The 14,440-nt window shown below is 37.6% G+C and overlaps 1 protein-coding gene across 2 annotated transcripts; it reads right to left on the reverse strand.

Moving 5' to 3' along the window:
* Positions 1-516: 516 nt before the first annotated feature.
* On the reverse strand, positions 517-7,909 carry LOC131370574 (myelin protein P0-like). 2 transcript variants are annotated; one of them, XM_058417927.1, is made up of 6 exons: positions 7,730-7,909; positions 5,940-6,103; positions 5,161-5,374; positions 1,419-5,013; positions 964-1,252; positions 517-722 (listed from the first exon to the last, which is right to left on the reverse strand). In XM_058417927.1, the coding sequence occupies exons 1-4, from the start codon at positions 7,773-7,775 to the stop codon at positions 4,952-4,954; spliced, it is 486 nt and encodes a 161-aa protein (XP_058273910.1). In that variant the 5' UTR covers positions 7,776-7,909; the 3' UTR covers positions 517-722; positions 964-1,252; positions 1,419-4,951. The 2 variants fall into 2 exon arrangements, with proteins under 2 accessions (XP_058273910.1, XP_058273909.1); XM_058417926.1 differs by having other exon boundaries at positions 517-725.
* Between the last annotated feature and the right edge of the window lie 6,531 nt (positions 7,910-14,440).

The following is a 14,440-nucleotide window of genomic DNA, read 5'->3' on the forward strand; positions in this document are numbered from 1 at the left end:
GAGAGATGGAAGGAAGTAAAAGAACAAGAAAACCAAATTGGACAGAAAAGCAGTGTTTACTTTTAGCTCAGTTAGTTAAAGAATATAAAGCAATTTTAAAAGGTAAATTTGGCTCCGGCATCACAGCTCAAGGAAAGAAGCAGACGTGAGAGAAAATATCTCAGCAGATAAACTCCTCATTCCCTCTGGTTCTGCATACCAGCGAGTCTCAAGCCAGGAGGGAGATTGCAGCACACAAACGGGATTCTTCAAGCACAGGTGAGTGATATTGCAGTTTCTTAATATATCTGGCTTGGTTAAATATGCCTACAGAACTATACACCTAAGCTACTGTGTTTTTAGGTGGAGGACCACCCGCTAAACAACTGTCTCAGGTAACGGAAACTGTATTTAATGTACTTGGACACTCAGAAATATGTCACTGGGCTGAAGGAAGGCACAGACAGCTCAATGATCCAGCTAATGGGAATACAACAAAGGTAGGACAAGTAGGCAATAGGCAAATAAAGAGAAATATCAAGAACAAGTGCTGTTTAATATATAGACCATGTGCCATCTTTTGTGCTCTTGCATGTGAACAACAAACAAAATAAAGAAGAGAATTGTTTTCTGCATTTTCTGCAGCAGGGAGCCATCAAAGGAATCGGGGCCGTCAACATTGCAGGTGTGCGACCCTCAGCCTCAGATAAGCCTGCCTGCTGCAGCCACCCCAAACACCATCCCTGCTGGACAGAAAATTAGAGAAATTGATACCCTCACACAGCACAAAAAAATTCTCTGTTTACAGGAGGAGTATTATATGCTAAAAATTGATCTGCTAAAATATAAGAAGAATGACAAATAAAAAGTGTATCACTGTCACGTGGTCTTTATACTAGCAGTTGTGTTCAACTACAATTGTATGGAATGTTTGTTCAATAAGCTACAGACACCAGTTTGGATATTACATCAACTGTTACTTACCTAAAATGCCAATTTGTAAATTGAGCTCTGTGACTAATCCCACTCTGGGACATGTCTCTCCCCTGGGTAAACTGAATGTCTTCATCATCATCTTCATCACTGTTACCATGGCTGCTTTTGAGAGGTTCTGGGATTTGTCGTGCTTTGTAGATGTTGTGAAGCACTGTACAGGCCATGATGACTTTGCAGACCTTAGCTGGTGACAGGCGCACTTCTCCATGCAACACATGAAACCTCCTTCAGCTGGCCAATACCCTGCTCAGCTACTGAGAGTGTTTTCTTGTGGGCTCTAAAAGTCAGTGCAAAAGACATCACAAGTTAAGGTGGCCTAATGCACTCAACAATAATGTGAATATGTTTGATTAAATCTCTTGTTTGTAGTATATTCAAGCACATTTGTAACTATATTTTATTTTCATACACAGTGATTCACTGTTAGTCTACTGTTTAGGTACCTGTTGTAGTTTAGCTGTGGTCCTGGGTCTGGGTGGAGGTAAGGTGTGAGGAGCCATGGTTTGCATGGATAGCCACTGTCCCCTAACAAATGACAATTAACTGGCACATAATGTCCTTCAAAAAGCTGTCTCAGGCCACTCTCAGACAGTATCCTGGCATCATGTGTTGAGCCTGGCCATTTTGCAACAATGTCTAAAATCTTGTAATCTGCACTGAAAACAAGTTGCACATTGATACTGTAGTACCTTTTTCTGTTGACAAAAACGTCTTCGTTTTCCAGTGGTGCAATTATGCAGATGTGCTTCCCATCAATTACACCAACACCACCGGGGAACCCCGCTATGTCCATGAATGCCCTTTTGTGAGCCTGCAGAGTGTGAACGTCCAGTGGAAATGAAATGGACTGTGTCACTATATGAGACTGTGAAAGCGCTTTAATAGTTTGTGATCAATCTGCTGATGGAAGGTTGTGACAGACACAAGTCATCACTACTGCACTGTTGCATTTTTTCAGTTGCCAAATACCTCATTGTTGTAATCACTTTAATTTCTGGTGTTATGGCATTACTATGTTGGGTGGGAGATGTGAGCGCATCTCTAATAAGTTCGACCACAAACATTATCCCATCGTGATCCAATCTGTAGCGTTTAATTAACTCACGATCGTTCAGGGTTTGGAGAATATTTCTTCTTTCCGCCATTTTGTCGTCTGCTAAAGAAACTCTTAAGCGTCTTAAAAGTCCTCCTCTCTACTCTTAACAATTTTTACCTTAGGAGCTGTTTTTAGGGCTAAGATGTTTCGTGAATCTTTACTAAAATTTAGTCCTAAATTTAAGGGGAAATTCTAAGAAAATGTCATAATTCTCCGAATTTTCATAGAATTTCGTGACTAGGAGCAACTTTTAGGCTTAAGAAGCTTTGTGAATACGGGCCCTGGTGATTAAGCTTGATGCTTAATCAAGACCAAGACCTTGGTCAGGTACTGGGTTGGATAGCTCTTCTCTATGTCCTGTCAGAGCACTGTGTACATACATTGAGTATACTCGTCCATTGCGACAGTCACATACACAACTATTTGTATATTTTGACAAGAAGTGTGCAGGCAAGCCTGTGTCCAAGCAACGTTTATCTCACTGGATAGTGGATACAATTTCACAATCATATTCCAGTCAAAATCTTCCTATTCCTGGTGATCTAGTTGCCCACTCTACCAGAAGTATGGCCACTTCTTGGGCGGCACTCAAGGGGGTAGCACTTTCAGACATATGTGCCTCGGCCTCTTGGAGCATTATAGGATTAATGTTACAAATCCAAATTCTTTGGCGTCTGCTGTTTTATCTACTGTTAAGTTACCAGGGAAGGGAAATGATACTGATCCCTCATGACTCTGTTGGTATTAGTCATCCAGGATAAGACCGTGGTGACGGTCTGAGTGAAGTCAAAATAGATTGTAAGTTATGTCCATAACTATGCATCTGTGAGACTGAACAATGACCGTCACCATCTCTTGTCACTCAGGACGAGCTGAGGCGTTCTAGGCAAGAGGAAGTAGTTGGTCCACCCGGATGTTATATAACAGCCGACCCCTAAGGTCAGTTAACTGACATTGCTGTTATTAGGTCTCAAAGATAGGCAGAAGAATGGCATCATTCAGAATAAGACCGTGGTGACGGTCATCGTTCGGTCTCATAGAACCATAGTTATGGACATAACTTATGATCGAACACTAACCAGCAGTGCCGCACGTCAGTGACATCACATTACAGATTGGCTACAGAAGGGCAATAGGGTGAGGAGCAGTGGACCAATGGAGACTTTTATCCCGCCCCCTAATTTGCATAAAACTTTACTTAAGAAGAACAAAGAACAAACAACCGAGTAAAATAAGCACGGACAACAAAAGTTTGTTTTTACTTCATAGTGTTTTGAGTTTGTTTTATTTTTTAAATTGTGTTTTCAATTCTGTGATTCACGTGTTTTTTTTTTTTTTTAAGTATCCTGTCTGTTTTTGTTTTGGTTTTGGTTTTGTCCGCCTTTGTGGACCCAGACAAAGGGATTTCCCTGCGCTTTCCTCAATTTCTTCGCATAAGTGATGTCAAGAAACCAAAGGATGCTACTACAGGAGCACAGGTAATAAAAAATACACAGGAATACATATTTGGTATTTGGACTTAATGCAGAGAATGTTTCTTTTGGACTGTAAAATGTCACAATGAAAGACTTTACAAACAGTATACTGTTCCATTGATTCATTAGACCTTTATACATTAATGGAACATTACAGATGGCCTAAGACATAAAAGGGACTACATAATACATAGATACTATGTATATATAGTATGTACATAGATATTATGTTTCAGGCTAAAAATGCAGATTTATTCTGTGCCCTGTTATTGAACACAGAAATACAACAAGTTAGCAGGTTTTGCCGAAGAGTCTTGAGTGTACCTGTGCCTGTGTTTGCTTCATGCCACAATTCTGTTTGTTTCAATTTCTGTTTTCTTATGCTTTGTGGACAGTCATGAGGTATACCAAAACTAAATAGAAAACCTGAAAAAATGTTACTAATGCTGTTAAATTAATGACAAAATTTTTATTAAATTTAATTAAATAAAAATCTCACAAGAGATGTTAATTTTCTGATCATAGAAAACAGAAAAACTCTTAGTTTGGTGTGTGTAAAGCTCACTGTCTAATAGGATAGTGTTATACTCATGTTATAACATTTCACAGAACATGTTCTAGTTTAAGTTCAGGCTTCAGCTTCAGCTTTAAAATAATTAAATGAATGAATTAATTAATTGAATTAATTACATTAATTGAATAAGTTAATTTATTGTCATCAAGACTGTATTTGTAGTTTTATAATCGTTGCAAATTTCTATGTGTTTATTCAACACTCAGATATTCAAAATTGCCATGTTTTGCTAGGTCACACCTGTTGGTCTCTCTCTCTCTCTCTCTCTCTCTCTCTCTTTCAGATTGCTGATCAGAATCAAGGAGAAAAAGCTGATTTTGAGGATTACTACTGATAATTGCCAATCTGTTGGCTTCTGCTTCTGTAATTATTTTAAATGAATGTTCAAATCAACAATCAGGGTTGTGTGTCATTGCTTGTCTTGCTTTCACCTTAATGCAGCTTTTGACCAATGGATCATAAATATTCTTCTAGCTAGAGTAGAAAATGTTGGAGATAAGGAAACAGCCTCTCCTGGTTAAGGTTGATTGTTACCAGTTTGTAGATGTAAATGGTGATGTATGTATTTTCCAGTGGTGACAGGTAGATAATGGAATATTACATTTGTACAGCTTTCTAAGTATACACAAGAAAGGAAAGTCCAAAGATTAAGGCAAGAAGATTATTAATCTTAGTCTTAGGTAATCGCACATATACTACAGATATGGTAGCTTTTACTCTTAAAATGCTTATGCAAAATATAAATATGAATAGTAGATTTATATATATGATAAATATTTGTAGCCCAGAACAGCCGAGATCTTGTCTAGTACACTTTTCCAGTTACCAACATTACCACAAACCCAAAACCACTCTAATAATCGCACCTGTGATCACACCAGCCTGAATTGGGACTGAACAGGCACTTGAGAATCTGAGAGTAATGTGAGGAAGAAATAGAGGAGAGGATAGAAAAACATTGGATAAAAATGTTGTGAAATATTGAATAAATGAAACTATTGTCATGAATTACAGGAAAGACAATCATAGGGATTTCATACTTTTCTCAAATACCAGAAGTCGTACGCTGGAGGGTCGACCAACTATGTCTGGAGGGTTCTTGGCATCACAGGTGAAGGTTCCATTGTCATAAAAGTCGAGATTTCGGATCAGGATAGAGCCATCACGGCGAGCTGGGTTGCCCACAAACTCCAAGCGGTCCCGGAATGGCCCTTTATTGTCCACATATGGAACTCCATTTGTGTAGTGGAAAATCTGACCAATCACAAAACCAAACATAATCAAGACATTAATAAATATCAGCATTGTAATTAATTATGCAGAACCAAGGAGAAATTCACAATAACTTCACAATAAAACCTGCTCTTACTCAAATGCTAGAAACACTGGAAATGCTGAAAGCTATGGGGAAATTGATTGAAAGCATTCCATCTGAAACCATTCTGTTGTTTAAGAAACCATGAAGCGCAGTTAAACTAGTATCTCAGCTATTGACTCTGTCACTAAACAGTCAACTGAAGTTAAAAAGCTTTTGTGTCATTATTCAATAGCATCAGTGTCAACAACGTCATCAACAAGCACCAAAATGAAAAAGATCTCAACAACTATAGTGTCTGATAAAACAATATCTAATAATTCTAACACTTGGTACCAATTCTTCACAACAATGGTATCAAAAGAACAAGCTATTTTTAACTTTTTAAATTAATTTTAATCTTCATTTAAAACACAGGAAATGTACTTGAATGTAACTATAGAATAATTAATATAGAGATGGTGTCTAATGTGCTAATGAGCATGTGTGTATGTGTGTACATACAGAGATGCTGTCTTTTGCCCCATCTGGCCTGTAGCTCCAGGAGAAAGTGACATCATCAGAAGTCCATCGCCATGAGAAGAAAGAGCAGGAAAGCCGAATATCTGAGCCTACCAAAGCATGCCTCTCCCAGCCAGTGTACACTACTATAGCCTCTGACTGGGGAGCTAACACACACACACACACAAACACACACAGTGTATTACCTTAATCACCTCTAAAGCACAAATGTGATTTTGATTCTTGAAAATTCTTCTTTAAGGATCACACAGACCAAATATATTTGCAATGAACCAGTCACATAAAGGGTTAAAGTAATTTGAGAAATGAATCGCATATGTATAGTGTGTTGAAATCTGTCTAGATTGGTTCTCTATTATGTCCTCAACTGTGTATTCCAATACAAACTCATACTTCTATGACTTCTGTGTAACACTCCTGAGTATTGGGACTTACTTCAGCCTTTATGTTTAGTGGGCTCTTTCTGTGCTTCTGTGTGAATATATGTGAGTGTGTGTAAATAGCTCAATGTAATACTGAAAAATAAAACCCTTCAATTTAATTTTTTCACTCTGTTCCATCTACCTTGTGCTGTGTTCTAGTAAATTTGTGGAACTTAATGGTCCTTAAATTAAATAGGCACTTAGTCACATAGGCACAAGAGGTGAGGTGTCCTTTGTGCTCTTCTGCACTCAAATTTCTCTAATAAAATGTATTTATTTAATTGCTTCTGTCAACAAAGAAAGACATATTTAAAAATAATAATAATAATAAAAATATTTCACATTCCAAATATCCACAGCATTCATTTTTAAAAATAAATCACATAACTATTCTTCATCACAAATACATACATAGCTTTATGAAAGAAATTTACATGACTTAGATTACTATGCACCTTACTCCACAACATTCTACTCTCAACATTATTATAAGCACAACTAGCCCGTGGCTCCCTCTTCCAAACTATCCAGAAATGATTTACTAAATAATGTTGATTTACTAAATAATGATTCACTAAATAAGATGACCATCTAAAAATATCTAGCACTGACCTCTGACAAAGAGCTAGATAATTTTTAATAAAAACTGAACCTGATGAGATATGCTCTGTAACTGTACAGCTACTAGATGTCCCAGCAATATCGATGTATCTAAAAAAGTAACTAGAAAGTGCACACACTCTTTAAAACCCCAATGATACTTCTCCACCTGACCACATCACATGCCACAGTGGCCCTGTTTCCACTGAGTAGAAAAGACTTAGAAATAACTGGGACACTGTCTTTATCGATTAAGAAGAGTAATTCCTCCAGCAATGTAACATAAATAATTTGTTTTGTATTAACAATAACAATCTTTACAAAATAAATTCAGACTACAGACTACAGACTAATAAAATTGAGTGACATAAAAAGGCAGTTTAATAAAGTAGTTAATACTGGCCCTTATTTAATCATTAAAAATAAATATAATATACATTAAAAAATATAACATTAATAATGTACTAATATAAATAAATAATCATATTTACACATTTAATTTAGTAGTTAATATCAGCATAATAGAAAATGTGTAAGTGTAATGCATACATACAGAAATTGTGATAATTTAGATTATTTAGTTGACACTGAAATATTAAGCATTCCACCAAGAAAACCGTACTTTGTATTTCTGTGAAAAATATAACATTCCCATGAATCAAATGTTATTTTTTTAAATCATTGCAAAATCATTATATTGGTTAGTGACACTGCAAAAACAGGCCATTAAAGTTTTGAAGTTTTGTTTACCTGCACTGAGCAACACCACAGATGTGAGCACCAATAGAGTTAGCATGCTTTCCGTCTGATGTTTCTGCTTGACAGCTTGTGGAAGACCAGAAAGCAGAGGATCAAAGATAAGGAAAGGGGAGAAAAAATAGGGATGGAGGGAGTGAGGTTGAGGGGCACCCAGGCAAGTCTGTGCAGACTCAGAGTTTATACTCAACCACACCCCTAAGTCAACCACACGCCTTTCTTCAGTTCTGCCTATCCTCCATCACTTGCTCTCTCTTTCTCCACCCCTAAACCAGGCCCTGGCCGAGTAACGCTTTATCTCTATAGTCCTTTATTCTCCATTTATATCCCCCTCTTTAGCTCTCTAAACAACTTGATTGACAACAAAAACTCACTTCATTTTCCATTTTTAATAAAAGGATTCTGTGCATTTGATAGGGCAAGCCTGGTTCAGAACTGAAGCTTAAAAAGGCTAGTTTAAAGATTTAATGACTGAGAGAACACCAAATCTGTGTGTGTGTGTGTGTGAAAGAGAGAGAGAGAGAGAGAGAGAGAGAGAGAGAGAGAGAGAGAGAGAGAGAGATTATGGGGTATTTGACGCATCATCATTATATCTCTTCTCTTGATGTCATAGCCAGCAGGCCACTACTCATCTTTAATCCATGGCACTTTATGCTACAGACGCTATTACACACTAAAGCCTTTTTAAATAATGCAATCAGAGGGGATTCACAGATAAAGATGAAGGATATTATGTTCTTACTAGTATATATATGTATACACACTACCAGTCAAAAGTTTGGACACATCTTTTAATTCAATTCAATGTTTTTTGTTCAGGGATTTATTTTCTACATTCTAGAACAATACTTGAGATTTCAAAACTATGAAATAACATACATGGACTTAAGTAATCCATATGTAATGACAAAAAACAACAGTCAGTTGTTATTTTAAGGCACGAAGGTCAGGTGTTCTGGAATAGTTCTTGCAAGAACAGTATTGTCAAGTGCATTTGCAAAACCCATCAAGCACCATGATGAACCTGGCTCACATGAAGACCATCCCAGTAAAGCAAGACCAAAACTGACCTCTGCTGCAGAGGAGAAGTTCATTTAGAGTTACCAGCCTCAGAAATCACCAATTAACAGCACCTCAGATTAGAGCTGTTATGAAGGCTTTACAGAGCATCAGTAGCAGACATATCTCAATATCAGCTGTTCAAAGGACATTATTGTGTATTTCGGCCACCTTCAGCATTGTTTTACAATGTAGAAAGAAAGAAACTTCAGGAAAGACCATGGAATTAGAAGATGTGTCCAAACTTTTGACTGGTAGTATATATATATATATATATATATATATATATATATATATATATATATATATATTAGGAATAGAATACATAAGGTCTCATTTATTATTGTTTACTTGTTTATTATTGCAGGGTATCTGGTCATGATTAGATTTTCATGATTGTCATGAACAGATTTTCTAAATTATAAAAAAAATTCTGATTTAAGGTTTGACAGAAACACAAAAAAAACAGTGACAGAGAAGGGTGGTGGTGGTGCCCTTTCACCAGGACACAAACAAATAACTGACAAAGCCTTCTCTTTCATCCCTCCATTTCTTCTCTCTCTCTAGATTCCTCTCCTCTGCTGATGTCTGCCAGTCAAAACAATGCAAGGAGTTAGAGAAAGTCCTACTGCCCATTCTGTCTCTCCAGACAAAGCTTTGCATTCTTTCCTCCACTGGTCACTATTTCACTCCGCCTCTCCAGTAATATGGACAAACATTTTTTTATTAAAAAAATTGATTTAAGTGAGCACTGTCAGTGCTCATAATGTTATGGCTGATCGTTGTTTAAAGAGTATAAATTATGATGATTATAAAATTATGAGCTTTTGCATGCTAACTAACAGAAACATGCATCTAATAATGCACAAAATACGTACAGGTCGACCCATGCAAGTGCCAGTTTAAAGAGGTATATAAATATAGAGGTATATATACACTGAACAAAATTATAAATGTATATATATATATATATATATGTAGCGACTCTAGCTCAACATTTAAATATTTAAGTGTAATTATAACAGGTTATAATTAATTATAAATATTCAAATGGGGGTTCTTAGAACTAACTGTCAGAGAATCAATAACACAATTATTTGATTTGTTCGTCCACCGAACAGACAGTATAATTATGTATTAATTCCAGGGAAAGTTATCTTCCTGGCCAAGAAAGAATAACTACTTTATAAAGTACTAGTTTTAATTTAGCACGTAGCAAGAGCAATGTTCAGGGACCCCGAAATTGTTTGCAAAGCACAGAAACAAACACTTTTTTTGTGCATTTAATAAAACAAAAACACACAACACATACTAACTACGACATACATACATAATAGACAGGGTAAGGATTATAGAGAGGGGATAAGTAGAAGAGAGATTGAGATTAAGGAAGAAAATACGGAGGAAATCAGAGCGAGAGAGAGAGAGAGAGAGAGAGAGAGAGAGAGAGAGAGAGAGAAAGAGATAAGGAAACAGAGAAGAGATCAAATATGGCAAGTTTCAGGTCGAGTTTTAGTTACCACGTGTGAGAATCGCCAAGATAATTTCGCCTTAATAAAGGGGCTTCAGCTTAAAATTGCGGATCTAAAATAATTGGTAGCTTTTACTTGCATTGGTTCGTTGACAAGCGTCCTGATGTAGTGGATCAAGGAGGTTCGGAGATTCGAAGTCCTCGGAGCAAGCAAGACATTCTGCTGGAACGAAAAGGTTTCGGTGGTGCAAAGTTCCTCGACTGAAGCTGCAAAGTCTCAAGAGAAAGTGAAAGTCTTGTCCCGAAGAGAGATCGGAGTCGAGTCGGGCGACGATAGAAGAGATCGTGCCGGGAAGAAAAGGCGCACGGGGGCCCCCCCGACCGCAGAGCGGAGAGGGGGTTGGCCCCCGTGGGGCCAAGCCGAGCTGAGCAGAGCAAAAAGCTGAGCAAAAAGCCAAAGCTAAAAAAGCCAAAAAGCTAAAAGCTACGATAGATGGGTGCTTAGGGTTTTTATTGATCCCTTGGTCGCGCCCAGTTATTCAGTGTGACCAATCCAATACCTGAAACTTTTGGAGGGAAAAGTTTCTTTGTCTCCGCTCCGTCACTCATTTGCATACTTTATGGTGAAGTCAGGAATGGATAAAGATTCAATTAAAGTATCGTAGGCTCATATTATGTACTTGGATGACCACCTGGCATACACTATTGCTTATAAAAGTAAAAGAGGATCATTTTGATAATAGACACGAAAGAAACAGTATGAGAGGAAAGGAAACTGGGTATAGGCAATTAAAACATACATTCTTATCTTATAAAACATGGTTCTGTTTCATGAAAAACACCGAACAGGTCATGAGTGGTCATACAACCATAAAAATATAAAGGCAAAAGGGGAATACATATACAGGTGTGTTAGGCATGGGTCAGGTAGGGTTTTACTATTGTTTTATTGAAACTTGAATCAAGGAACTCTCCTTATGTGTGTGGGGGTCAGGATGAGCGTTTCCAGACGCTTTGGGTGTGTGTGTGTATATGTGTGTGTGTGTGTGTGTGTGTGTGTGTGTGTGTGTGTGTGTATGTATGTGTGTGTGTGTGTGTGTGTGTGTATATGTGTGTGTGTGTGTGTGTGTGTGTGTGTCTTCAGTCAGAACTTTGGTCATCCCCTGGTCAAGGCATTGATTTGGTTTAGATTAGGGAATTCTTGTTGACTTTTAACAGCAGTAACACTGCTAGGCGCAGGGTGATTTGCATGTTAAGGTCACAAGCTGATGGTGAGTTCCAGGTGTGAGGCTGGGCTATCAGCACTGATGGTCTGCAGAACTCCAACATTCATGGTGGTAGAATACCTCCTTTATCTCCAGTCTTTGTCACAGTTGCCTTGGGGTAGCTTATTAAAGACAAATATAAAGAAAAATTTTAACTTTGTAATTTTTATTCTATGTTTTTATATTTCTGTAAAGCTACTTTGAGACAATATCTGGTGTATATAGACAAGTGGAGTTGTGCAATCAAGGGCTCCTGAGCAACATACAGGTCAGCATAATGTGTTCTCGTCTGTAGTTTTCATGGAGGCATGAAGAGAAGCACACAACAAAGAGAATCCGTTGCAGGAACTTTACTTATTAAAGCACAATTTTACAACAACAGGGGTTTATGCTCGTGGCCAGCGCTGATGGGTTTTTCTATAACCATCCTCACTGGAGCCTGCGAGCATACTAACACTAAATGTAAACATCACGGTGAACTTGTCCCTGTGCAATGACATAACCACATCCGATTGGACAATACAGATCTATTCAACACAGAATACAGAAATCATGTGTATGCATAAAATAACTGTAACTCACTTATATTTAATTAACACTATAACAATAATTTTGAAGGCCGAAGCCTTCAAATGTTCAGTGACAATCCTAGTCCTAGTGGTTCTATCTACACCAGTTCCATGGAACCCCAGGCTGTCCACAAGGAGCCATTCCCAGTAGCAGTAAGGACCACCAAATGATGAGACTTTAACCAGAGGAAGGACATGATCTGGAATGTCTGGAGAGAAGAAGCAGTCAATGTGGGACCTTGGAACACTGGAAGCTCAGGAGTTGTAGCTTGAGAGAAAGAGAGAAAGAGGGAGAGAAAATATTAGGTATGCTTTTGATCATGTGGTGGTTAAACACATTGTACATTATGTGCAAAGTGACAGAAAAAATAAATGACAGAAAAAATAAAAGCTACAGCCAGAAAGTGACACAGATATAAAGGCTTCCTGGGACAACCCCTCCACAGTCAGCACACCTGAGAGAACATGCAAGAGTGGTAAGTGCGGTGGCCGAGAAGTGCAAGACAGAATAACAAATCGAAAATAAAATAACTCCACACATGTACAAGAAACAAAGTTAGATACACAATTTCCTACAGCTTGTATATCTTGAGAGACCGATTTCCCTTCCAGTGGTAAGAATTCTATTCGCAAACTATATCTACCTTTTCCAGTTTGTCTAAATTGTTTTTGTGTTTATTTTCTTTCCTGATTTGTTATTGTGATTTCGGATTTGTCATTTTGTTTTGCACTTCTTGACTACCGTAGGTAAGGCAACAGCATCCAAACATCCCACTTCACCAAACATTCTACACCCATGAATCCTCCAGATCTGCTCCTTTGCTTAAGAAAATCCATTAATAAAAAGGTGGACTAAACAAATGTATTTTCAGCCTGGTCTTCCAACACTAAATGGAATGCTGTTCCATAACTGTGGGACTTTGTTTTAAAAAACAAACAAACAAAAAAAAAAAACACCAACACTTGGTGAGAGAACACCCTTTGGCAAATTACAGATTAGTTATTAAAAGCAAAAACTGCTTACCTTATTATATAGCACCTGCCTGTCAGCTTGCCATCAGCAGCCTACTGCAATCTCCCACTCTTTCAGCTCCTTTTCAAACACATCGGCATCAATTATGTTGTGCAAGAACTACTTCTGTCAAAGAAACTCTTAGAGCCTCAGGTTTCAATGGCAAAAGTGGAGTTTATTGAGAATCAACAAACCTGAGCTGGTCCCTTGTAACACATCTTGAACTCAGCAGACCTTTATATACTGTTTGAAGATGGTTAACACACTAGCTGGGAATTCCCCTATAAAAACATCCACTTTCACACTGGATTGGTGATGCAATGGATGTTAATCTAACAAACCACAGTCCAACTAACCAACCACTAAATAAACCCTGGGGATATATGCACATACACACACACACTTGCTGCATATTGGGTATACCTTGCTACAAACTGGTCAGATGAATGGACTAAGGCAACTTTATAGGATTTTTTAGAACATTCAAAAGATGGAAGAAAGTATTCAAAAAGATGTAGCAAGACTCAATATAATTCTTGAGAATGTTATCTGACCTTTTCCCCACCCTTCATGTCAGTGCCTGTATATGTTTCAAGTTTTATGCAAATCCATGCAAAACATCAGGAGTTAGAACTGTTTAAGTAAATAAGGCTCCAATAAGCCTCCACCTCATCTAAATTATTGATATATGATGGCCACATTGTTTACAAATGTTTTTGCTCATTTTTGGGGTCACACTGCTAGTGTAACTTAAGGTAGAACAAAAATTCAGGTTCTCAAAAGAAGGATTTGCAAAATTCACAAATTAAGAAAAAAATTATTAGTATTCATGATGTGAACCAAAACTCTGAAGTAATTAAGTCATGATTAAAATTCACTACACCAATTTTATACTTTTGGTTACTGAGAACTAGCTAATTGAACTTAACTCTACCCCCATGCAATATCCACACCCCAAACCTTGCAGACATCCTCAGATCCCTGTACTGATCATAGTATCTTTCAACTCTGGCTCAAATCCATATAATCAATCATAAATTATATATTTCAGTACTCCAGGTGTGTCACCTTAGAACTGATTCAAGTATGGTGGCCATATTGTTTACATAGGTCACACTTTGCCCAGTTTGTGAATATAGGCCAAAAATGCATCACTACAATTCCCTAATAAGTCGATCAAAGCTTGTCTCTCTTGCCCAAGTAGCAGAAGAGAGTGCTACACAATGACTATCTTTCAAGATTTTCGAGGAAGAAGGAGGAATCCTAATTTAAGAGTTCCAGTACCTTCAGTTCTTGGATCTATAAGAAACGGTAACACTTAGCCAAAGG

This window comes from Hemibagrus wyckioides, linkage group LG20 (assembly GCF_019097595.1).
Source record: "Hemibagrus wyckioides isolate EC202008001 linkage group LG20, SWU_Hwy_1.0, whole genome shotgun sequence".
Taxonomy (NCBI): domain Eukaryota; kingdom Metazoa; phylum Chordata; class Actinopteri; order Siluriformes; family Bagridae; genus Hemibagrus; species Hemibagrus wyckioides.

Excerpts from the sequence above, each read along its gene's own strand:
- LOC131370574 (XM_058417927.1), bottom strand. The coding sequence starts at position 7,775 with ATGCTAACTCTATTGGTGCTCACATCTGTGGTGTTGCTCAGTGCAG. Across the intron at positions 6,104-7,729 it reads TGTGGTGTTGCTCAGTGCAG|CTCCCCAGTCAGAGGCTATA; the intron begins GTAAACAAAACT and ends TGTGTGTGTTAG. Across the intron at positions 5,375-5,939 it reads GGGCAAAAGACAGCATCTCT|ATTTTCCACTACACAAATGG; the intron begins GTATGTACACAC and ends GTGATTGGTCAG.